The following is a 25,647-nucleotide window of genomic DNA, read 5'->3' on the forward strand; positions in this document are numbered from 1 at the left end:
AGCATTCATTTGGTTACCCTTTTGGCTACCAGTTCACACATTAACCTTCCAATATATGGAGAAAAAAATAGACATATAGTGGTGCAGGGATGATGTCAAAACCTGGAAGACTAATTCGCCACTGGTTCCCTCGAGATTTTTTTATGGCTTTCTAAAATGTTAAATAAAATAAAAATAAGATCAATCTTAAAAAAAAGGCCTGTGGTAAACATAACTTGATGATACTTGGACGTTTTGTTCTACAACATAAATTACACACTCAAATCGCAAAAAAATATATAAATTCTGAAGCTGTTATGTTTATTTAATTTTTTTAAACGTACATTTCTAATAAGCAACTGCTAAACTTTAGGCCTATATTAGTCTTTCATCCCTGGCAACCATTCTCCAATACAGTCTCATATCACTCCTCTTTCATCTCGCATAATAAATTTATTTCACTCATATCAATATTTAATGCCCATTCATTTATTTATTTGCCAAGTAATCATGTAATAAGTGGGATAATGAACAGTCAGTCAGTCATTATTGAAATGTAAACCCCTTCAGGATGATATAAAAACCTTAATGATAACTTTTGATATGTCCATTTCATAGATTAAATTATTTCTACTGAAGGGGGAAATTCTGAAATCCCTTGTCTCTTCAGTATATCTATATCCTTTTGAGAGATTTGATGAGTGATTTATATATGGTTTACAATCAAGTTATTAATTAATGATCAATATTTTTTCTCAATGCATTATATGAGTGTGATTGCCCCAAAAAAAACTAAAACTAAAATATTGAACTAAAATAAAGGGAACACAGCAAAAGTTTAGGATTATTCTGCTGTGGTATCGTGGAAAAGATTAACTTTAACCACTGATTCTTCACATACTCGTCCTTGGGCAGTGAAAAAAACTGGCTTTACCTTTACCTTCACATTGTAGAGCACAGCGTCTTCTCGACATGATGCTATCCAGACCAGTATCCACAGGAATCAGCTGCCGGTTTGAGGTTCAAGTTTTCCCTGGTGTCTGCGCACGCAATACGCTAATGTTTCGTCTCGATGTCACAACAAAACGCATAATGACTCGTTTGAAAAACGATTCATTTCATTGACTCAGAGTCGACTCTTACTTTTGAAAGACAATAACTTTATGTACGGTGAACTTTAAGATTTAAAACTTTGCAGGATGGTTTCATTCACTTAGAGCTATGTTACACACTACATGAAAGGTCATTTTCAAAAATCCATAATAGGGGCACTTTAAAGTGTCCTCTCGTTGAGAGAAAATACATTTTATCTTGATGTTTTGGGAACAGTCTCCTGTTTATAGTTAGAGCCCGACCAAATCAACTCTCTCTCCTCTTCAATTTTTCTGCCCCCAGAGAAGCTAAAAATACACTGTCGCTACTGCAGTCAACCAGCATTTGTGCTACAGCCTACACACACAGACAGCCTTGGTTCAAGGCACAGCATCATCATACCCAGCTTTCATGTGTGTGTCTGGATGGGTTTCAGTGATAATAGTTTCATAACAAAATTATTATTCTCCTAGGAAGAAGTTTGGCATAAAAGGGCACCTGACAGCCAATTCATCTGTTCCTGTTATTGCAAATTTTACCACTGAGATTGAGGGAGAGAGAGAGCAAACAAATGCCGCTCCAAATGCAAAAAGATTCATTTATTAGCTCTGGGTGGCTTTACTAGGTATTAATATTGTGATTTGGGACAAAGACACAATTATCACTGTAACAGTTGGACAAGAGGTGGAATAAGAACAACAAAATAATGGGTTTCATCAACTATACCTTGTGGTTCTCTGAAATGAACAGAGAGAATCTGTAGTTTGTGAATCAAAGATGTCCGTTTGTATGTTTCAGGAACTTGGGAATGCAGCATGGGATGCTCTGGGAGCCAACAGCGTGGTGGATGACCTCCAGCATGCGGCCGTCACAGCTGGACCTCACGCTCGTGGCCATCCGCCGTTTCTAACTAAGGGTGAGAAGTTAATAACAATAATATATTCATTTTGTTGATTTGTTTATAATTTGTAGTAGTAAAGGGACAGATTGCATGAGACTTATATGGTTTAAATGTAAGGATAACAACCAAAGCTGTTGTTAGGAGGATGACTAGGGGTACGTTTACACGACAACGATATGCTTAAAACTGAGTTTTTCCTTTGAGTTTTCCGCGTAGAAGACACCTTTTTTTTTTTTTAAACGTACATATTTCTAATAAGAAACTAGATAAGAACGTTTGAGATGTGAGTGTGTGCAGTTTACAACATGGTAAAACAAAACGTCCAAGTATCGTCAAGTTATGTTTACCACAGAACTTATTTTTTTTACATTATAAAAAAATCCATAGGGAAATTTTAAGGGAACCAGGTGTTGAAATAGTTCTCCAGGTTTTGGCGTCATCCCTCCACCACTCTATTTCATGCACGAGACGCTGCAAAAGACTTGACACACAAGTGCAACGATTAAATGCGTCCGGCTAGTGCGTGTTTACATCGAAGGTTCTGTTAGTAAATGAAGATTTGATGGATAAACTCGTGGCTTACAACACAAGACATTAAAGTGCTGCCATGGCAACCTGCCCAGGTGGACAGAATACAAATGGCTGAGGGTGGAAATATGCTAATAGGCCTATGTCACACTTCCTGCTTCCGGAACGCGGAGTAGGGATTCAGAACTTCCGGTCAACAGTATTTCTCGATAAGGATTTAGATTATCAGCCATAATGTCTAAACCATCCGAGGTAGACGGACCACGAGCTATGAGGTTGTGAAATGAAGGTTTTTGCTCCTGTAGAAGCTATAAGTTCGTATGAAATCAACCTTGTTTTAAGAAAAACATGTTTTATCAGCGATCTTATGAAAAAAAACGACACTACCCACAATCCTAAGCGTAGCAGCAACGTCTGCTGATTGGTCCAACTCGCTGTTACCATAGAAACGTTTACCTTACTGGCGAACGGCTACAGCAGAATTCAAACACTTATCTCTGTTATTGAAAATGAATTTCTCCCAGAAGAACTTGTACCCTTTCCTCAGTTTTTACGTTTCCACTTGAGAGTTTTCATTTACCATCCGAACCACATCGTCATATGTGACTTCAGGCAGGTTGCGGAGAGATTTGGTCCAGCGGTATCGGACTTAGCCATTGTAAAAAGCTAACCGGAAGAGCCGTATCCCTACTAAAAGACGTGCTTCCGATCTTCAATTTTTTCGTGACATAGGAAAAGCCCATCTACGGAAAGCCTTTTCACTACAACGCCCTATTAAGTCCTATTGGTTGTAGTTCCAATCAGAGTTCCACTGGGGGCGCTCGCCATGAGTGCAAAATGAATGGGAGTCTATGGGGCTAGACGGCTAAATTTGTCTCTTTCACCCGATTGCCGTTGAGAAATCTCAGATTTGAGTTTTGCAAGTTCAACATGGGTTATAGGTCGAAAGTTGAATGAACGAGTACTTATGTCCTTTCGATTTCTTACAGGTTGAGTTGTTGTTGCCCATAACACGCTAGCATTCTGCTAATGAACGCTGATTGGTCAGTGAATGACTGATTACGACCAGAGATACCGCTTGATGGCATCGTGGCATCCGAAGCGGGACCAGAAACAAACAAAACAAAAACTCATCGAGCACGTGTATTTCCCTGTGTCAGCTGTGTTGTCGATGCCTCGAGAGAAAAGAAAGTGCAGAGCGCGAAAGCACCAAAGTGACTGAAGGATTGCCGTAAAGCAGTATCTCTGGTCGTACGATGTGTATGACGTCATTGACATTTTGAAAGACTTTTTAAAGCAAATAAGTGACTCTAAAAAAATCTAACACCAAGCAATGTGTAATTTCTTTGCATCCCCTTTCGAAAACAACATTCAAATTACTAGACAAAAAAGTATATCCTGAGAAAAGTGGATTTTTAGGGGTATAGCCCCATAGACCTCCATTCATTCTGCACTCGTCCTGTGAGCGCCCTCATATGGAACAAGAGTGGAACTGCAACCGGAAGTTTATTGAGTGGCACTTCTCCCCTCATTAGACTTTCTCTGACATAGGCCTATAGGGGACAATCCGTCAGCGGTCGTGGGCGGAGCATAAGCAATATGACATCATATTGCTCAGAAAATCCAAACGGCTTGATTATAGAGAGCCTAAGTCCCGCCCCTCCGCTTCCGGCTCATGGGACCTTATGTCGGAAAAAATATGAATGGTAGTCAATGGCAAGAGACAACTTATCTTTTTATTCCGTCTGAACTGTGCCCTGAATTACACATATGATGTTTGTCAATTTAAAAGATAATTATGAAAGTCAAGAAAGTCGCAGTTTATTTTTCCGAGTTAAGGTCCCATGGTGGTCAACCGGAAGGGGAGGGACTTAGGCTCTCTACTGAGAATGTTTAGGCTTTTTGAGGATTAAAAATTAAGGAGTGAATGGATTTTTTTTTTTATTGTATGGTGGTTGTGTCCACACACTGCAAAAAAAACTACATTTAATGCAATGCAAAAACCCTATAAAAGTGAATTTTGCATCCGATGACCCCTTTAAGTAAATGCGGTTGTCAGTCCAAAAAAAGAAAATGACAGGGTGAACGAACATTTAATATTTGAGAAAAATAAATGTTTAATGCCCACAATAATATCCATCGATGCAAATTACTCAACTTTTTAAAATCAAATTTCGGTGTTTTGAATCGAAAATTTGCTCTAATTTGCATAAGTCATATTCAAAACGTGACGACGCAAGTTTTGCGTTGCGTACTGTGTGCATACTTTGAAATAAACAATTAAAAAATGTTTGCCCATCAATCATAAAGGACTCGTGCTTGCTTAGTGTACTATTCTTGTAACGTTTCGTAAAAAGTAATCATCTTACCTTGATGGCAATCGTCATCCATCAAAACATGTTATGAAGTCGATGAAACGACGATGACAGCTGTTTGTTGACGCTCTTATTGGATATTTTCTGTTAAGTTCTTCTGTGGTTGACGGAGAGGTTGGGCATATGCGGCAGTTGAGCAGAGTATTAATAATCAGATATGGTCAAATATGGCCTAATTTGATTTTCTTGATGCTGCACCGCTCCTAGCCGTATAACAGCAGCGCGCTCGTCAACGTCAAAACGATTGAGAGGGCCATTGGCCAATCAAGTCAGAGAAGGCGGGCTTTAAAGTTTAAACCAATAAGGGCGGGAATTCTTGTGCGAGCCGCGATTCGATGCTTTGCTTCGGTTGTAACGGTCAAGGTAATATCTGATAACTGTTTTAGGATAAATGTTAATGACAAGCAAATTACTCAACTATAAAAAAAAATTGTCTTTTTGAATTTAAAATATATAATTTACGTAATGAATGTACTGTGTAATTCATATGTTACAGTAAGAATCATTTCGTCGTTTGCAGCATATTTGTCAAAACATTAATTAAACATTATTAAACATTAACGTGTGCTATTGTGAATGAAATTAATGAACCTGCTTTTAGAAAATGATTCATAAACTCAAAGTGGCTGAGTTATCATCATCAGACTTAAATCAGAACACATGTTGCTGTCACTCAAATGTTTTTACGTTGAATATATAGCCTATAAAAAACAGTATATAGGCTATACAGAAATAATATTTACTTACTAATAAATTCTACTTACATAAAATAATCTTTATTCATTTAATTTTCTTCTTTGAACAAGAAAATGTCTGCAGCCATTGTGTTTTGATATGTCTGTGCTTAATAAGTATTATATTCATGTATATAAAAGTGTTCAAATGGTACACAGTTCCAAATCTTCCAGACATAATGGCTAACACACGCAGGTTTTCCTGATCTCTGCTTTATGGTTATTCATTTGCTTATTTTAAAATGAAAAAAAAAATTATTTGGAGTACACTTTGACAGACAGTCAGAAATGCATGAAGGTATTAAGTAATTCAGTGCTCTGAAACCAATAAAAGAAGCTTAAAATCAATCCTATACAGTTCAAATCAGCTAGGTGCAATGTGGTTTCTCCTTGTGGACCTTGTAATCCAATTTTGTAAGTGTTTGTGCCACTTGGTAGTTCATCTGTATTTGTCAAACCAGTGTAGTGCATGCACTAAATACTGTCATTTGGGTCTACCGATACATAAAACTGCAAGTCATCAGCAAAAATGAATTCCTTTCATGTGTATAAATTATAATGCCTTCAGGGATCATACACAATCTTTTCACCTACAGTTTGTTTTTATGTTAAAGCTTTGAATAACTTATCTATGATGCTTCTGTAATGTTCAGTAAAATTATATTTTGAGAAGACTGTCTCTCTCTCTTATAATATTGTCTGACTCTCTTTATTTCCCTGTCTCAGGTAATGACCAGGCATAGAACCAACCCTGGAGATGCCGAAGAGAAGAGATATTCTTGCCATCGTGTTAATTGTGTTACCATGGACCCTCCTCATCACTGTGTGGCACCAAAGTGCAATTGCCCCCTTGCTTGCCATCCGAAAGGGTACCAACCTCCCTTACATATAATGATATGTGGTGTTGCAGTGCCAATTTTGTTATCAGTCAAAATGGGAAGTTGCTGCACAAAGCCTAATAGACTCTCTGATGAACTCAGCGAGTCGATTTATTTGTGCTCACTTGAATGTGGTCATGCTAGAAAATAAATTTGCATATCATTATTCTCACTGCAAATTTATTTTTTAAAAGAGCGTTAAAAAGGAAGTGCTAAACAATATTTTATTTTCCTTCAATACAAATTTGTTTTCTCTCTAACCAACCACAAATGCGTGAGTTGAACGAGTGGACTTTGTCTTTCAGCCGTGTGCCATTTCATGTGAACTAATTTAGAAGAAAAAAAAATCATTATGCATATGGATAAAAACAAATACCACTTTCTAACGCATTAGTTGAGTTTGAGTTCATGAGCCTCACTTTAAAAGTCCACTGACTCCAATGAAATTACCCAGCAGCTTCTCATTTATTCAACTGCAGAAGATTTCACCAGTAAAACCACTCTCTGAGGAGCATTTCTGGTGGCTCTAGGTCAAAATTACCACTTTGCACGTCTACAATTTATTTTAGCTCCCACATTAAAACACTTATTTAAGTGGATGATTCACATACACCAGCTGTACACAGCCTGTTATTTATGGGGCATTTGGGCCAATCTAATGGCTTCACAACAAACAACTAGTCACTGACCACCCTTAGCTCAACCTACAGGGAGATCCATAGGACACCCAGCATTTGAAGATTTATACATCTATATATGCATGTCAATAGCATAAGCTTATGGAGATTTACAGATGTGAATTCATAGAACTTATCATGAAGCAATTAACGTGGGTTTGTATGATGCCTAGGAGGCTGTGAACATCTGGACTGTTAATGGAGTGCGCTAATCTACTGGTGCTAAAATGTCTGAAGTGAGAGCAGGGCACTAATTGACCAGTGATAAAGATCTGATATGTGAGGTGCCACCATCATTTCTGCCCTTAATGAGCTATCAGCAGGATTGTGCTGGAACTGCCCACACCATCATTTTGTGAAAATATTGTAGAAGATATTTGGTAACACTGTAATCATTTTAGCAACATCATTCCTGCATGATCATTTAATCACACCGAGGTTTAACAGAATAGTTCAGCCAAAACTGAAAATTCATTCTTTCCTGGAACCAAAAAACTGTCCTAAAAAGCTCTGAAATTACTCAATTGACCTCTGCTGTTAATAGACTGATGCAAAGGTCATTCAGCCCCAACCCCAATTAAACACATGAACCAACCATTCAAACCTTGCATTCAAATATGCCAATATTAATGCTATATAGGTGAAAAACAGTATGTGTACATGTATCCTAATTTAGTGTTTTCATTAAACAGTAGGCGAAAAGCACCCAGATGATCTACTACTACCTAGAGATTCAGAAGTGCACATCAAATGGACACTTTTCTATACCATGAGGCCGCGGAAGAGGATGAGAATTGACACCGTAGGTCACATGAGAGTGACAACATGGCAGATGTAGATTCAAACCAAATGTAGTTCCTACTATACAGAATGCGATTTCAGATGCAGTTAAAGTTACTAGGTTTTTAAGGTCATAAGCATGTTGCCATGTCTCCAATTATGTCCACAGACCTGAAGAGTTTAGCTCCAACTTTCTCCAATACATCTGCCTGTGTGCTTCTAGCAGTCCCAAAAACCTTGTCTAGCTGGTTCAGGTGTGCTTATTTAAGGTTGGAGCAAAACTCTGTCGACCTAATTGGAGATCTCTGCCATAGGCATTGGAATTGTTTCAAAACCATGTTTCTCCCTAAACAAGTAGTTCTGTTTTAATGTCAGATTTATTTATTTTTTAAACAACTTCTACTGCTGATTACAGTCATTTTTTAGAAGAATTCAAGAATATTAATAAGCAGAATTATAAGTTGATCTCCCCCTTTTACACTTTTATTTAAAATGCGTGATTATACATATTTTAAACCACTCAGGTTGCATTCCCAGTCTTTTAAGGCCAAACAATTGCTTTATGTGAGAAACACCAAATTTGATCATCCACCGTAACACTCAAATCCCACGAACATTCATGACCTAAAGAAGCGCTACTAGAGCTTAGAAGCCTAATGCTATAGGCATGAATAAAGCGAGTCATATTGACATTACTGGTGCTTTTATTAGCATTAATACGCATTTATATTAATGTGCTTTTATGGTGATACTTTGTATGCCAAGATATTCTCCAAAATTTCTCCTTTTGCGCTTCACGAAAGAAAAAGTCATGCAGGTTTGGAATGACATTTTTGTCTGAACTATGCTGTGAAGAATTCAAGAGCAAATCATACAGAACCTGTGCTTTATGGGTTTGAATCAGTGCCATCTACCACTATAGAGTAACGGTATTATGATCTCCTGTATTATGGTTCCTGCTCTCACCCTCTCCAGTCTGTCGCCATCTAGTAAAAGAGATCTTAATCATACCAGAGCGACTTACCATCCACCGGCAACGGCTAGCAGGTACTCCTCTAAGGTTTGAGGCATGCGTCAGACATAAAGAGAGCAGCCTGGAGTGCGCTAATGTCTTAATTCTCTGTCTCTGTCTGGCAGATGACGGGACGGAGACTAGGCATGAGAACGGCCCAGCCACGGACTCAAAGGAATACTGCTCACAGGACAAGGACATAGTGGAGGTGGTCCGTACAGAATATGTGTACACAAGACCTCCGCCCTGGTCCGATGTATTGCCCACCATCCACGTCATTACCCCGACATACAGCCGTCCGGTGCAGAAGGCAGAGCTAACGCGATTGGCTAACACCTTCCTTCATGTGCCCAACCTGCACTGGATCCTGGTGGAGGACTCGCAGAGGAGAACCCCTCTGGTCACGAGGCTTCTGAGGGAAACAGGGCTAAACTACACACACCTCAATGTGGAGACCCCAAGGAACTACAAGCTGCGAGGGGACACGAGAGATCCCAGGATCCCACGTGGTACCATGCAGAGGAACCTGGCTCTGAGATGGCTACGGGAGACTTTCAACTCCAACAGCAGCCAGGCGGGAATCGTCTACTTTGCAGATGATGATAATACGTACAGTTTAGAGCTGTTTGAGGAGGTGAGTTAAGACAGGTGTAAAAGTCGCCTCCATCTGAAAGGATACATAAATTGTGTATTGTTACATCAATAATGGGTGTGTTGGTTAGTGACTGCACGTGTAAGTAGTCTTACTCCATTGATTAAATAATAGCTTTGTTTGAGTGCTTCAAGTGCATGATCATTTGACTTAGCGTATTACATTCCCATATATTACATACTGCAAATTATCCTAAAAAACCCCAGAACTATTCATTAATTTAAAGTGCCCCATTTTGCTATTTTAAAGGTTTCTAGTTTACATTGTTTATATAATTTACATGAATAACAGTGTTGAGGGTCAAAGTAGAAGTTGTTCGCGGGCAACCAATGTAGACCATAGGTTGGCGTTATGAACATTTGTTAAATTTTTACATGGGTATTACATTTACATTTATGCATTTGGCAGACGCTTTTATCCAAAGCGACTTACATTGCATTTCAAGGTACACATTTACATTCTTGTCAGTTCTTGCTTTCCCTGGGAATCGAACCCATGACCTTGGCGTTGTATATAGGTATGCATCAGGAAGTGAGACTGGACTTTTCGGCAGTTCAGAACTGATTCTTTCTTTTAGGAGACAATAACTTTATTTGTCGTGCACTTTGATCTTTAAAACTTTACAGAGCTTTTACATCCACAAACGGATTTATTTATGGCATAATAGGGGCACTTTAATTCCCAATAGTTCACCCAAAAGTGAAAATTATTTCATCATTTACTCACCTTTACTCATGGTTTTCTGTTGGAAAATAAAAAGAAGGCATTTTAAAGAATGTTTCAGCTGCTTTTGTCATTATGATGAATGTCAATGGCTCCAATAAAGGACATTAGAGCGTGAAAATAATCCATATGACTCAACCGGTATTCCAAGTCTTCCGAAGCAACAGATTGTATGATGAACGGATATTTAATTAAATCAAAACATTGATCAATGCACTGACTAAACATTCTTCAAAATAACTGCTTTTATGTTCAACAGAAGAAAGAAAGTCATAAAGGTTTGGAAAACACGTTTGGAAAGTCATACAGGCTTTGTACAACATGAAGAAGGTCATGGTTTGTAAATGATGACAGAATTTTCACATTTTGGGTAACACTTACTCAGGTCTTGTAATGCTACAGGTAGGTAAATACCTGTCAGGACTTCCTTCATCACATGAAACACTTTCAAATCCCCTGAATTTTGAGACGCTGCTCTGAAAAGAAAAATCATTGATGGTGGGTGGGTGGTGAAAAATGATCAGGCACATACTTCTGAAGCACTGGCAACTAAAGACAATAGACTATAATTAGGGTTGAACAAAAGCTGCCATTTTTGTTGATATATGTGGGTTGTACATTTTAAAAGATTAATATTTATACTTAACATACTCTCAATTGCATGGTACTTTGCAATAGCATGCAGATTTTGCCTTTTAAATGAGGTCTGGCCTTTAATAATACACATATAGTACCATATTAATATATAACATGATTTTATTATGATGCTGACATTAATCAGTGCTGATCTATAGAGCCACATAATTACATTCTAATTGAATTATAAATTGTAATGCGGGAGAGACTATGAAAATCGAGCGTCTTAACTTAACTTTCATTGAAGTTAACTTAATATTGTATCTTTGTTTGATGCACATTTTAATTTTTAAACAAATTAGTTTGAGATCAAACAATAATTGGCGGACTCCCTGCCGTACCGCCTCAGATCCCCTATGGACTGTGGACTCTGTGGAAAAATCCTTGTTCTAAATATTAAATTTTTGAAAACGTATCAAGAGTTTATAATTTAAATATAACGTATTTAAATAGCAATATTCTGAAGATAAACTAGTTTCAACCCCACTCTGGGCTGTTCTTATCTAACTTAAAAGAGCCATTATAGTTGTGTGTGGCCTAAAATCAGTGACCTACAATGAGAAAACATCACACAGCCAGTAATACCTTTTACCTTTTGAGATGAAGATATAGTAACAGTTCATGAATTATGCATCTGGCCTTGTTTAAAACAACCATGCCTGCCAGTGTTTATTAATTATTAAGCTCTTATTAAAAATGCCTAGGCAGGCACTCTGAACGAAAGGGTTTATTTACAGAGGCTGTGTATTTTTACCCACAATCTCCTGGCTTTCTTTTCCAGTATTGACTCTGCTGTAAGTGCTCTGAGCTCGAGGGACACAGGCCACTTTCCCTCTCCTCTGTGACTACTTTGACTTGACAGAATCATTTCAACATGTCCTATTCTAAATAATGAGTCATCTGCATGCACGTCTAGGTCAGGCCTTCTCCCAAAAAAGGTGGATGAGAAGAACGTCTACTCTGTACAAAAATAAAACAAAACATACAGTAAAAAAAAAAAACCCAGCATAGTATGGGACAACTGTACAAAACACAGGAAAATGTCACATTATAGGAGACAGTGCCTCTACATCTTTGTGATTCGTCTCCCAATGCAATACTTTATCATCTGATGCTCGTAAGGGTCAAAGTGTTGGAAAGATCAATTAATTACAGACTAAACAACTGACCCACTCGGACATCAATCACTTTTGGTCACGTGATCTACACCGTAATCTAAATGACACATTCGTATGCCACGAATTTCCCATGCGATGCACTTTCTAAAACATAATGGCAACTATACATTTGCATGTACAAAGACTCTTATACCATGTGACAAAAACGTGTGTATTATAAACACAAATTTAATTTATCAAATTAAATAATTAGCATCAATACAGTAGCAGAAGCAAATCCTTAAAGAGATAGTTCACCCAAAAATGAAAATTACCCCATGATTTACTCACCCTCAAGCCTTCCTAGGTGACATTCTTCTTTCTTTCAGACGAATATAATCTTGAGTTATATTAAAAATATGTCCTGGCTATTCAAAGCTTTATAATGGCATTGAATGTAGGATGAGATTTTCATTTTTTTCATTTAAAATATGATCTGGTATCATTAGTATTGTCACCAGTATGTTCAGTGTGTTTAGTATTCATGGACTTTTAGTTTATCTTCATTCATCTCAGTTCCTTTGTTGAGATCCCGCCTCTCCTTGGTCGTCATGGTTTCTGTCATTATGAGTTCATGTGTATCAGCTGTGTATCGTTAATCACCTCGTTTGTATTCACTACTTAAGTTTCTCCTTCACCGTCATTCAGTGTCTGGTCACGTCCGAGTTAAGTGTGTTTTGCAGCCTGTTCGCCTGTCATTTGGATTATTGTTATTAAAGCTTCATGTTGGAACCTTATTCATCTTCGTTTGTTTACCTGCAAACTACCCGTGACAAGTATTCAGCTGACGGACTATTTTATGCCCGTTATTAAAGTAAATGTTAAACCTTAAAAGAAACATTTGCAATCAATAAATGTGTATTTACTGGTAAAGCAGCAGTTATTACTGTTAATACTGACAGCCCTAAACAAAACAAAAATATCTATCTATATTTCTCTCAAGTTTTCCACAGATTGTCTTGCGCCCCATTCTGACCCAATTTGAAAACGCCTGTGTTAATGTGAGCATGCAAAAAATATTATTATAATAATTCAATATAATAAGTTGCTTGTTGAAAGTAAAAATTGGAAACCGTGTAAATGTCAGATTGAACAAGCGATTCTAAAACTTTGCTTCTCATGGTATAAGTCCACTTCACATAGTCCTTTTCCTCAGTTCAGAAATCAGCGTGAAGCACTTTAAATGTGAGGCATAAAGCAGAAAACAGACGTTCATAATGTGAAACTAGGGCAGCCTTAGCCCTCCCCGATGACAGCTAGTTTAGAAAAGATGAATGCCCGGATCTGCAACGAACATGCATCCTTTTCAACAGTTTCCGATTCCAATTGTTTTTGTTTCCGCCAACAGGTACAGAAAATATCCCTCTCTTTCTTTGATGAAAAATGGCAGTGGTGCAATATAATATTAGCAGTTCAGGAAGTAATCAGATTGAGGGTGACATTTTGGTCAGGACTGTTCACTTAATGCCTGATATGTAGGGGAAGGGTCACAGTCAATTACGTGAGCCAGATTTGGATCAATGTGGACAGCCTATAACGGTTCAGTCAGCAAATCCATCCTTTACATTTAGGCTTAGCCTTAATTTATTTTTTCATTTTACAGCGAGTGGTTTTCGTAAATTAGAAAGAGACCTTTCAATCTAGTCCTTTTGTAGTTATTTGTAAAAGCTCCCCTTGGATACAGTGGAAGATGCATTATGGGTATAAAGACAACTGTTCGTCTGGCCCGCTCTAGCCTTCACTATTCATTAGGCAGTTTCCTTTTATGATGTGGACCACTTGCGCTGGGTGGCACACAAAGCATTTGGATGTAGAAGTGAAGGGAGCGTTTGAAGCAGGAAGATTAAAGGCGGATCTGTCCCTCTTTCTCTTTCTTGCTTATTCTCTGTTTTTTCAGAGTCTCTCGGCTCCGATCTTGGTTCACCTCCTGTGACCTGCTCAGGATGAATCCCGCTGTTATTATCTATTTGTTTGTTTGTGAATTACCGCACTGTCCAAAACATGATGTGCAGTCCTGAGGTGTCTAATCAGACCTGTGCCTGTGCTGCCACTTAGAGAAAGCTCACTGTAATCAGCAGCTGAACTGCCATGGACATGATGAATGTTTTTGTGGCATGTTTGTACAAGAGGGATGAAAGTGCCCCGGGGTACTTTATTTCAGTTCAAAACGAAAAACAGAAGCGAACTTTCCTAAATACCTGTTCATATGTCCCTGAAAACGGTGTGATTTTTCTGATCCATTCTTTCATGCAATAAAAAAAATAATTACATTTTAGGAAATTAATTTTAAAAGTTACAGATTTACACTACCTTTAAAAAGTTTGGGGCCGGAAAGATATAAAGGTAATGTGTATATGTATGTAATATGTATATATGTATGTATGTATTAGAGGATGGATACCTGACCCGAGCCTGACGGTTCGGTCACATCAGCGCGATAAGGCATTTAAAATTTAAAACAGCTTATTATGTAGGTAGCCAATGTGCCTGATGCTTTCACTTGATGCAAACGTTCGTTTCTGTGATTAAAATACATGTCAAATATTACCATAACATCTGTCTTCCTAAGTGCGCTTGTTGCTCCGTGCGCGCTGATGCACTCATCCTGTTGACATTTCCGAATGCCTTCCTACAGTTGCTTAATAAAAGCGGGCTTTCCACACAAACAAACGTACATGTGTCATTAGTATGAGGGAAAAAATGGGATTTTAACTGTCGGTCTCGGGTCCAGCTCGGACATAAATATCTTCATGCCTGTTGGGCTCGGGTCGGGTTCGGTTACTGCTCTGTCGGACGCGGGCCGGGCTCGGACAGAAAAATTCGGCCTGATCTGCACTCTAGTATGTATGTATATATACATATAATTTTTTTATGAGAATTTTTGAGCAGTAGCTGATATGTAGATAACATAATTTTATAATTTAGCTTTCCAGTATTGATGGTGGGGAAAAAAATGTTTTACATCAAGTGTTGAATAATATATATATATATATATATATATATATATATATTATTCAACATTTGATGTAAAACATACATATATATATATAAAATCACATGAGGGTTTTGTACCCTAAAGAACAGTAACAAAACAAAAAGATCTAATCCATAATCTCTCTCTTTTCTGCAGATGCGCTCAACTCGTAAAGTATCAGTGTGGCCTGTAGCGTTTGTTGGAGGTTTACGGTACGAGTCTCCGAAGGTTAATGCAGCAGGAAAAGTGTACGGCTGGAAAACAGTATTCGACCCTCATCGGCCCTTTGCCATCGATATGGCAGGGTTTGCCATCAACCTGCGGCTCATTCTGTTCAAGCCTCAGGCCTACTTCAAGTTACGAGGGGTGAAGGGAGGCTACCAGGAGAGCAGTCTGCTCAGAGAGCTGGTCACTCTCAACGACCTGGAACCCAAAGCGGCCAACTGCACTAAGGTGAGGAGATTGACATTATTTACTCGTTCAAAAACCATATGCAGTTTTTCCAGTAAAACACAAACGAAAAGATATTGGTTTTTTTCATAAAATGGGTCTCATTCAGTATGCGTGTGTATGCACAAATGTGTGCATGAAATCTGCGTACTAAAACAATTAATGTTTCACCAACAACTTTCGGACTCAAATTTATTTCGATTTTATAAAAGAAAGTGTTGGAAGTGGAACAACATTCTCTGGGTGGCCTTATAAAATAAATTGGATATTTCATGCATAGATAGGCAAGGCAAGGCAAGTTTATTTATATAGCACATTTCATACACAATTCAAAGTGCTTTACATAGAAGAAATTAAAATAATAAAAAGAAATAAGAATAATTAAAAATAAAATACAGTACAGTACAGTACAATCAGTCGGACGAACAGCGGCACAGTGCTCATTCAGTAAATGCACAGCTAAACAGAAGTGTTTTGAGTCTGGATTTGAATGTGACCACTGTAGGAGCACATCTGATCTCTTCTGGAAGCTGGTTCCAGCTGCGGCTGGCATAATAGCTAAAAGCCGACTCGCCATGCTTAGAGTGAACCCTTGGTATTTCTAGCTGATATGATCCTAATGATCTGAGTGATCTGTTGGGTTTATATTCAGTGAGCATATCTGCAATGTATTGAGGTCCTAGGCCATTGAATGATTTATATACCAGTAATAATACTTTAAAATCAATCCTAAATCTAACTGGGAGCCAGTGTAAAGACCTGAGGACTGGTGTGATATGTTCATTATTTTCTGGTTCTGCTCAGAATCCTAGCGGCAGGATGAGCTGTATGAGCTGCAACTGTCTTATGATCTTTTTGGGAAGGCCAGTGAGGAGTCCATTACAATAATCCACCCTGCTGGTGATGAAAGCATGCACAAGTTTCTCTAAGTCTTGTCTGAAAACAAAAAGCATCTAATTCTTGCAATATTTTTCAGATGATATTGCTTTGACATGACTACTGGAACTAAGGTCTAGATATTTAATCTTAAATGTATTTCATCATATACAGTGAAAGAGTGCTGCGTTATAGCTCGAGCTGCGAGGTTTTTAGAGCCCGACCGATATATCGGCGGGCCGATATTATCGGCCGATATTAGGCATTTCCAAACTATCGGTATCGGCATTTATAATGGCCGATAAATGAATATTTAAAAAATAAAATAAAAGCGGACGAAACACCCTTCAACCATGTTATGAGTGTTGGCGCTGCATAGTTTGTCCACCAGAGGGCACTATACAAGGAAGCACTAACATCAATGAGCTTGGAAATCACAACGAACTTACTCTGCCTAAATAAAGTAATGATTACTGTATTTATAACTAGCATATCTGTAGTTCCAGTCTCTGCATTGTAAAATGTAAGTTAGGCACGCGAGGAGTGAACATTTAGACATAGAGAAAAAGTATCAAACATAGCCTGTGCATAAAAGTTAGCTTTTCTTTTACACGTGTGTGAAATCCAAGTGTGCGTTGCTGACTTCGTTTAGCCGCAGCATTAACGAGTCACATAATGTATTTAGTGCATCACTAAGTAGTAGATTTTAGAAGGCAGGCAGCAAATGATGATTGAAAATGGTTTGTTGTAGCTTGATGGAATAGATGGATAGAATTAAAAGAGTGCAGGTAAAGGGATAAGCAAGTTGACATTGTAATTATAAGGTAGCTTATAACATTGACATTTGGCAGACGCTTTTATCAAAAGCGACTTACATTGCATTTCAAGGTACACATTTACAATCTTATCAGTTCTTTACACACACACACACACACATTATTACATAATTTAATTATTACTGTCAATATGAATAATAATAGTTGACTTTTTTTTGTTCAAAGGACTTTAAGTTTCATATCTTAAGTTTTTATTTGTATACATTATATTTATCAGAACTTTAATATATTCTGTTGTGACAATAAAACAAACAAGTTTATTTTTAAACTGCATTATCATATTATTTTAGTAAGGCTGAGGACTCTTAAATAACGACAAATAACTAATGTTAGGGAAATCTGTTCGTGTTTTGTTACGCGTTTCTGGATTTAAAAAAATATATATATATCGGAATATCGGATTTTTAAATCACCAAATATTTGTATCGGTATCGGCCTTAAAAATCCTTTATCGGTCGGGCTCTACTTTGTATAACAATGCAGATACACACGTACGTATGTTCAGCTGGCTAATGAGAGGTCTTTATAAAAGGTGTTTATTGGGTTTTAACTGGTTTGCTGACATTTTCAAGATAAATTCTCCCGTGCTTACAACTACTAAAATAATCCACACAATTATTAGTGAATGAGACCCAGTGGTTTGCATGTCATTAGCATTTGGAATGTTATAGAGCTGATTAAATAATGAGCTTTTATGTTTAGTTTTTAAATACTCATTTAATACATAGAGCCAAGTCTCTCTCTTCTAAAAGACACCCAAGGACAACTGTTAAAAAATAAATAAAATAAAAAACTACTATTCTCTCACTGGTTTATCACAGTCTCACACTTTATATACTAGCTTATATTTTCTCAGCAATTCTGGAACAATTTGTTGCGGCGCTTCTGATGTTACTGACTCACAGGATGAATCACTTCTGCTGTGTTATTCATGATTTGTCACTTTGAATGCTTGACTCAAAAGTGTGTATGTGCGTTAGAGTGTGTGTGTATATACATATAGAAACAAATGTCTAATTGGTGATTTGTGCAGGGATTAACTAATTGATGCTTTATTTTACGTTACTGAGCTTAGGGATGCCGTACTTAAGTCAAGACTTTTACCAGGATTTTACCATTTAGAGACTGACAAACCAGAACCAATTCCTGGACTTGCTACCCCAAAAGATATGAACAGTTGTACAAATACACCTCATCTAGTTTCTAGATCATTCCTTGAACTTCATTCATTCAGAGCAACTCAACAGACACACTATTATTGCAAGTGGGACTGTTAGCCTCCGCTAGCAGCCTAAGTGGGAGTGGGACCCCGACCCATCTCGACACAATTATAAATTATTCATGAGGGTATAATGAGGGTATGATGCTGGTTTCTGAAAGACATCAACTAGGGAGACGGAAAAGAAAAGATGAGTCAGACAGTGTTTCTTCCTTTGGACATTAACAACAATTTCCGGGTAGTTTAATGAGGCAGATGATTATTTTTTTGTTCTGATTACTTCATCTTGATGACATAAATAGGTAGAGTTAAATGCACAATTAGTGTTTGACATTAACGCTTGTCCAGGACAACTGGATTTGTTGAAGGGGCAAAGTAAAGAGATTTTACTTGCCCGACCGGACAAGTAGGCTAGTCATTTTAAAACGTCAATAACACAAAATAAATAACTTAGCATCGAACATTTTCTGGCGAGAATGATTCTGATTTTATTACATTCTGTGTAAACGGCGATTGATTGTGTTGATTGAGTTGAGGCTCGCCCAGCCTGTGTGTAAGAGAGACTCTCGTGGAGAAATCAGAAGAAATATGTGCAGCAGCACACATAGAGAAACTCACAGAAGCTTATTGAAACACATTTATGTACATTTATAACATGATATAGTTCAGCAACATCACATGACCAAGAGTGGTGTTTTCCCATCATGATTGCAAATATCACATTTATTTTATACAACTGTTCAATTAACAAGTTGTTAATATAAAGTGACTTGCATTTTAGACACAATATTGGCAGTTTTTTCTCCATTTCGCCAAAGAAAATAGTTCTGATCAAAGCCACAGCAGAACACCTGTTACTGAATGATTCAGTGTTTTTTAACGAATATTTTTAAATAATAGTTTCCTTATTATCTTTACCTGAGATATTACCATGAAAACAGTGCGGCGTCCATCACCAACTCCGTTCTTACAACTGGAATTTGTTGTTATTATTGCTGTTTATACGTTAACTAACTCAAAGTCTCCCGCCATCTAGCATTAAAATTAATTGCAAGGAATCGCTTCCCTGGGTCACATGACCATAAACGATAAAATTACCTTGAAGTGATTATCATACCCTTTGCTAACAGACTTGTGGACGGGCCCTTCGTGAAGGGATTCAGATATTCAGATAAAAAAGGCGTCCCCTTTCCCAAGTGCCCTACAAGGGCACCAAAATGCCAAATTCACCCAGTCACTTGCTTCATTCTTTAACGAATCAGCAATTTGAACAAATCGGCAAAATGAATGACTCATTCATTAAAAGAGCCATATGCCGCCACCTACTGGTGATTTAGTGTCATATTTAAAAGTATCATTGCATTTTTTCCAACATTTGATATTTGTTTATTCAAATATATTATTTAAAACAGAACTATATCTCATAACACTATTTATGCAGCTGTAAGTTAGCATTGTAAATGCGTTCATGCGACCTCTGAGCTTCTTTAAACTGACTGTCTAAATGGTAAATGCAGCTTCTGTGTTTCCTCTGCAGTGGAAAGATGGATTTTGTTGATACTGATTTAATTTGATTGGTAGCAACTAACAACCCTAAAGTGTCTTATTATTCTAATTAAACTTATTGATCAAATTTACACATTTAATAAGATTTTAAAAGCAGTTCAGCACTTCAGATCTGTACCCAGAGAAATGTTCTTAGAGATGTTCCATGCTAAATGTGGATATATACGCTGTGGATGGTATACTGATGCTGTGGAGGAACTTTATAGCTGTGAGTGTGTGTGTGTGTGTGTGTGAGCATTACCGTGTAGGAGGGCAGAATGTGAGCTTAAAGATCAATAGAAAGACAGATGGAGCAAAAACTATTCTGAAAACAAGACTCAACTAAGAGATGGCAATGACAAAGTTATGCCAACCTGATAATTTTTTCTTGGCTAAGTCCTCTTCTTTTTTCTCTAAAAATGGATATGAAGCTAATGTTTCTATCCAAAGTTGTGAATTTAACTTGAAGTATCACATAAAAAACATTTGCGAATAAAGCACCATTTCCATCCCATGTGTTCAAGAGAACAAAATTGAAGCAACATAACTGTAATAAAAATGGAAGTGGCTTCAATCAGGGAACCCACTGTGACTCGTTTTTCCTAAATAATAAATTACTTGTGATAATAAATTGCTTGCAATTTCAATGTATTTTTGTGTGCAAACATATATTTTTTTTAAAAGACCATGATATCATTGGCCCGGCATTGTGAAGCAATTCATCATCACAACAAATTATCGTCTCTCTCCACTCCATAAACCATAATGTGTTTTTGTTTTTTATTACAGATTCTTGTGTGGCACACAAGGACGGAAAAACCTGTCCTGGTAAATGAAGGCAAGAAAGGCTTCACAGACCCAAACGTGGAGATCTGACATCTGCTTTAACGCCGGTAATGAAAACGCAATCTGTTCAGACTTAATCACGGCGTCACCGAGCGAATATGGGGTTATTGAAGGACACGAGATCATGTGTTTAAAACGCATCTGGCCCTGCTAAGTGGCGGAAGTGTGGCTCTGTACAGATGTACCACTGAATACTCCTCTTACTTTGTGTTGCAGGGATGCTTCCAGCAGGACCCAAAAGGGAATGGCGGGGAGTTATTACCAAGTACCACATTTTTGTACAGTTTGGATGCTTTTTTCCTGTAAACCACAACTAAATGAGTTCAACAAGATGGACCTATTATTCTAAAGCACAGATAGTCTTTTTAAAAGGCAATATCATCAGTATTTTGCGAGAACAAAACCAGAAGGCGCTAGCCACGCCGAGACTGAAAGAAAATTGTGGTGTATATTGATGAGGGAACATTCACTTCCATGAACTCTCCATTAAGAAGAGACCAAACATATCTCAAAGGCTGACTAAGAGCGAATGGTCATCAGTTTGAGAACGTCAATGTTCCTTCATGTCTCACAGACTGATACTTAAACATAAAGAAGGGAATGTCTTCTTTTTTTTATATATAATATGTATTATTAAGTTTGTTTTTGTTGTTTACATCACTGTCTTGCTAGCACAGCACTACTGATATTTTGCCTCGATACAAGTTCAGCGTCACTCTGCGGTGTTAAACCAGTTCTATCATATACCAGGGCTAGCTGCTATACTGGATTTAGCGATTACAAGGTTGTAACACGGTCCTCATGATGACTAAAGACCTAAATGATATGAATAGCACTTGAATTTGTCCTCTGTGTCCATTTGTTCCTGTTAGGACATGCGTTGTAAATATAACTTAAAGATGAACAATCAGAGACTTTAAAATAAAGTGATCTAGCGTTCAACAGAACAAGCAATGTAACTACTGTATTTGTACTTCAGTTTTAAAAGTAAGAATCCATAGTTTTAGTTTACTATTACAGCATTCATAATACTTCACTCATGTTCACAGAGGTCCTACCAAAGGAGACGGAGCTGATGGGTATAGGGTTTTACAATGTTAGCCCTCGGTATTAATTGAGCTAGCCTCCAAAAGCAGCACAGAGCTCGCCTCAGTAAATATTCAGATGTATTTATGTGTCAAGCCGAAGCTTTGGGCTTTGCGGAGGAAATCTGTCTTGAAGACATGTTGCTGTACTAATGAAGCTAAAGCCGAGACACCTGGGAATCTAGAGCGAACACAAAATCTCTGCTTGCAAAAAGCAAAGCTATTTTCTTATATATAAAAAACAAAACCTATGAGCATGTGAATATTCAAGGCACATCACTGCACATGTACCACAAATCTTAACATGTACGTCTCTTATGATACATCTGACCTGATTAGCATTAGACTAAATTTGTGTATCTCTTTAAGCCGTGTTTTATAGAGCCAAAATCGTTTATTTCGAATGATCCGATCCTCTTTAGATTCTGGTGTCAAGGGAAATCAGGTCTCCATTAGGACCCCACTGACTGACAGAACTTTTAATGTGTACTCTCCTTCGTGCCTGAATAAAATGACTACAAAATCACGTTATATGTAATTTAAACTACGTTATAATGTCTGTTTTAGTTACCTTACATACTAGCATGGCACACAGATACACAATTAGCCTGATTAGCTTACACACTATGCACTTGCACTTACCCTACATGTATTCACAACGATCTTTAATGTAATTACGCAAGTTAATTAATTTATTTCTATTATTTATTAATAGTTTGTAAAGCGAAAGACATTACATTATATCAGATGTGTTTTATTATGCACTAAACAGTGAGGGATTATATGCATATTTTAAATCAATATAATTACTTATAACTATTCAAGGATATTTTTGCCGATATTCAATCAGCCTTGTATTGTTACAATGTTGGTAGTATATGATCTTTTAACAGCCAGATGGTGACAAATAAACGGGGATTTCTGGGTGCAGGTAACATGGAGAAAGAGTACACATTGTTAATTTACATATACTAATGACATTGCAACAATACAGAACCAAAAATCTGTTAAAATTGTCCTTTAACTGATAGTCGATGGAGACCTGATTTCTCACGACATTTTCTCCAATTGTACAACAAAACAGCGTTAGACTGTTCGGCCGGATCGGATTTAATCCGAGTGCAAAGGAAAGGAAAATTGTATCCTAAACATTTATAAATAAATAAATAATTTAAATTATACATTTTTCAAAATCAGCCATTTTTCTGCATGTTTTCAGGTATTTATTAACCACAGCATGGTCAATAGGTGGAGGGTGAATGCCACAACACGGTAGATTCACAAACAAATTCATAGTTCATTTTAAACTACCACTAGGGGGCCAAGGGCGACAGTCGTAGACAGTGAAACGTTGGCTAGCTAGATGCGAAATTTCTATGGACACTGCAATAGTTGCAATATTACATCACACTCTGCGGTGTCGTTTTTTTATATTTCAACAATACATCAAAAAGGTTAAAAAAAAAAATGCAATCTACTCCACATTATTGCAATCCTGCAGATTTAAAGTTTGCGTTCTTTTGTTTCAGCCAAGAGGTGCAGTGGCGTATCAATCTTCTAGTGGTCACACTTGATACGAATTTGAATCTGACAAAATGTAGTGCAACCCTTTAAGTATACTTCGTTTTTACCCATATGCTAGGACATGTGTACGGAAGCTTGTTTCCACCACAGAATAAAACATTTTAAAAGATAAATGCAAGTTTACATCTCGCAATTCTGACCTTATAACTTGCAATTACGAGTTTATATCTTGCAATTCTGATTTTTTTCTAGCAATTGTGAGTTTAAATCTTTCAATTCTGACTTTATAACTTGCAATTGTGAGTTTATATCTTTCAATTCAGACTTTATAACTTGCAATTGTGACTTCAGAATTGCAAGATGTAAACTCACAATTTCTAGAAAAAAAATCTAAATTGCGAGATTACCTTTAATCTTACCTAGAAACTTGCAATTACCTTTTTTATTTTTTTATTCTGTAACAGAAACAAGCTTCCATACATGTGTACCAAAAATCACCAAGAACAATTCTTGTTTTTGTAGTGTTTATTATAAATGATTTATCAGTGCCCTCATAATCTTTAATCAAAGATTAAAGGCGGAGCAACCTGTCACTCACATGAGATCCAATCAATTCCTGATGGTCAAAATCAAGTCCCGCCCTACATTTTTCCTTGTTCGAGAAGCCGTTTCACTGGGATATACACGACACAACAGGGAAGGAAAGACTAACGCAACTTACATTCCATGCCGAATTTAAGCATTCGCATCAAAACTGAAATATACTTTGGGTTTTAGACTGGCTTCAAAGTCTCATAACATTGGTTAAAGTTTTAAAAGCAGCAGCAGTCCTCTGCAGAATCTATAATAAACATACTGTAAACACCTACGGCATGAAAAAATTATTCTTCTTAACCCTGAGCACAAAAACTAAACAAGATCTCCAGCTGTTTCATGTTTCATCTGGAAAACACATTTACGGGTAATGTCGAGTTTTGCTGCATTACTTGTAGCTATACATAAGCAGTGTTTAAAAAAAAACATGGTCAAGCACAAATACCTCACATGTCTGACCGTAGACCATTATTTGAGGAACTAGTATTTTATCAATGCCATTTCAATGTTGTCAAACTATTTGAAAGGGTTAAAAATTCTTGATACTTTAAAAAACCCATACTGTAATTAGCTCATCAATCAGTTGTGAGTCTTAGGGTGAACAGCACATGTTTAATGGGGAAAAGAAATGTCCTCCTAGTGGGATGTGATGGATTATTGCTCTAGGATGTTTCAGGAAAAGCGACTCCTTTGTAATTTTTTGAAGTTTGTGCGAATCAAAGACTTCACTGAGCACACACACAACTCTGTGCTCTTATCTACGGCTAACAAAGTACCACATCCCTACTGCGTTTCAAAAGCCTCTTGAGCTCACGGAGGCCTTCTGACAATACACACGCAGACTGATGAAGGACAGGCCATTAAACTGAAAGAACACTTCTATTTATTTATTTATTTATTTATATATGTTTCCATCTCGCATCTTCTTTTATTGTGCAATTAGCCAGCTCAGTCCATTAAAATATGAAAACCATAAAAGTTTTTATTTTTGACTGTCTTTCTGGCCACACTTAATCGCTCTTATTTGATTCAGATCTGTGTTTCCAGCACTTCATTAAGTCTGTGGTCACAAGGGTCAACTTCTCTGCCAGGTTTGTTTTCAATTCATGCTCTGAAAAACCACATCCACCCTTTCTTTCCAGAGCACATGAGTGCATGTCTGCCAACAACACAAGACAATTACTGTCACCTTTAGTTGCTAGAATGAAATCGAACAAGAACACAATAGCAAAATATAAAGATGACATTTAAACATGTGAATTCATTCTTCAAAAAAAAATTTTTCTTTCTTTTTAACAGCTGCATCTGTTTGTGTCAGATGCTGCCACACAATCCCCACTTAATGTACTGTTGAAGAAAAACAACTGTTTATGTATTTATTCTATATTGATATATTTATGTATTTATTTACATCGCAGAGTCTTTTCTTATGAAGCTGAAATATAAAACGCCTGCATCTGTTTTCTTTCTCATCCTTACGAAACACTGGCTCACCAACAGCACAGGTCCATGTGTTTTCTCATCCTGCTGCTGCTGAACTGGGACTTGATCGATGGACTGAACAAAACATGCGG

At 37.3% G+C, this 25,647-nt stretch overlaps 1 protein-coding gene across 2 annotated transcripts in view; it reads left to right on the top strand.

Annotated features, from left to right (window-relative positions):
• The window catches only part of b3gat1a (beta-1,3-glucuronyltransferase 1 (glucuronosyltransferase P) a), an 86,557-nt gene extending 61,506 nt beyond the window's left edge, over positions 1–25,051 (top strand). Inside the window, exons 3-9 of one of the 2 annotated variants that reach the window (XM_082182596.1) lie at positions 1,870–1,987; positions 6,336–6,478; positions 8,920–8,991; positions 9,082–9,590; positions 15,255–15,551; positions 20,814–20,917; positions 21,087–25,051. In XM_082182596.1, coding sequence (XP_082038722.1) covers positions 6,367–6,478; positions 8,920–8,991; positions 9,082–9,590; positions 15,255–15,551; positions 20,814–20,900 — 1,077 coding nt within the window. In that variant the 5' untranslated portion in view covers positions 1,870–1,987; positions 6,336–6,366 and the 3' untranslated portion in view covers positions 20,901–20,917; positions 21,087–25,051. The remainder of the gene's footprint in view (positions 1–1,869; positions 1,988–6,335; positions 6,479–8,919; positions 8,992–9,081; positions 9,591–15,254; positions 15,552–20,813; positions 20,918–21,086) is intronic. The other variant, XM_082182597.1, reaches the window with a different exon arrangement.
• The last annotated feature ends 596 nt before the right edge of the window (positions 25,052–25,647 follow it).

Source organism: Leuciscus leuciscus (genome assembly GCF_965113295.1).
Source record: "Leuciscus leuciscus genome assembly, chromosome: 10".
NCBI lineage: Eukaryota > Metazoa > Chordata > Actinopteri > Cypriniformes > Leuciscidae > Leuciscus > Leuciscus leuciscus.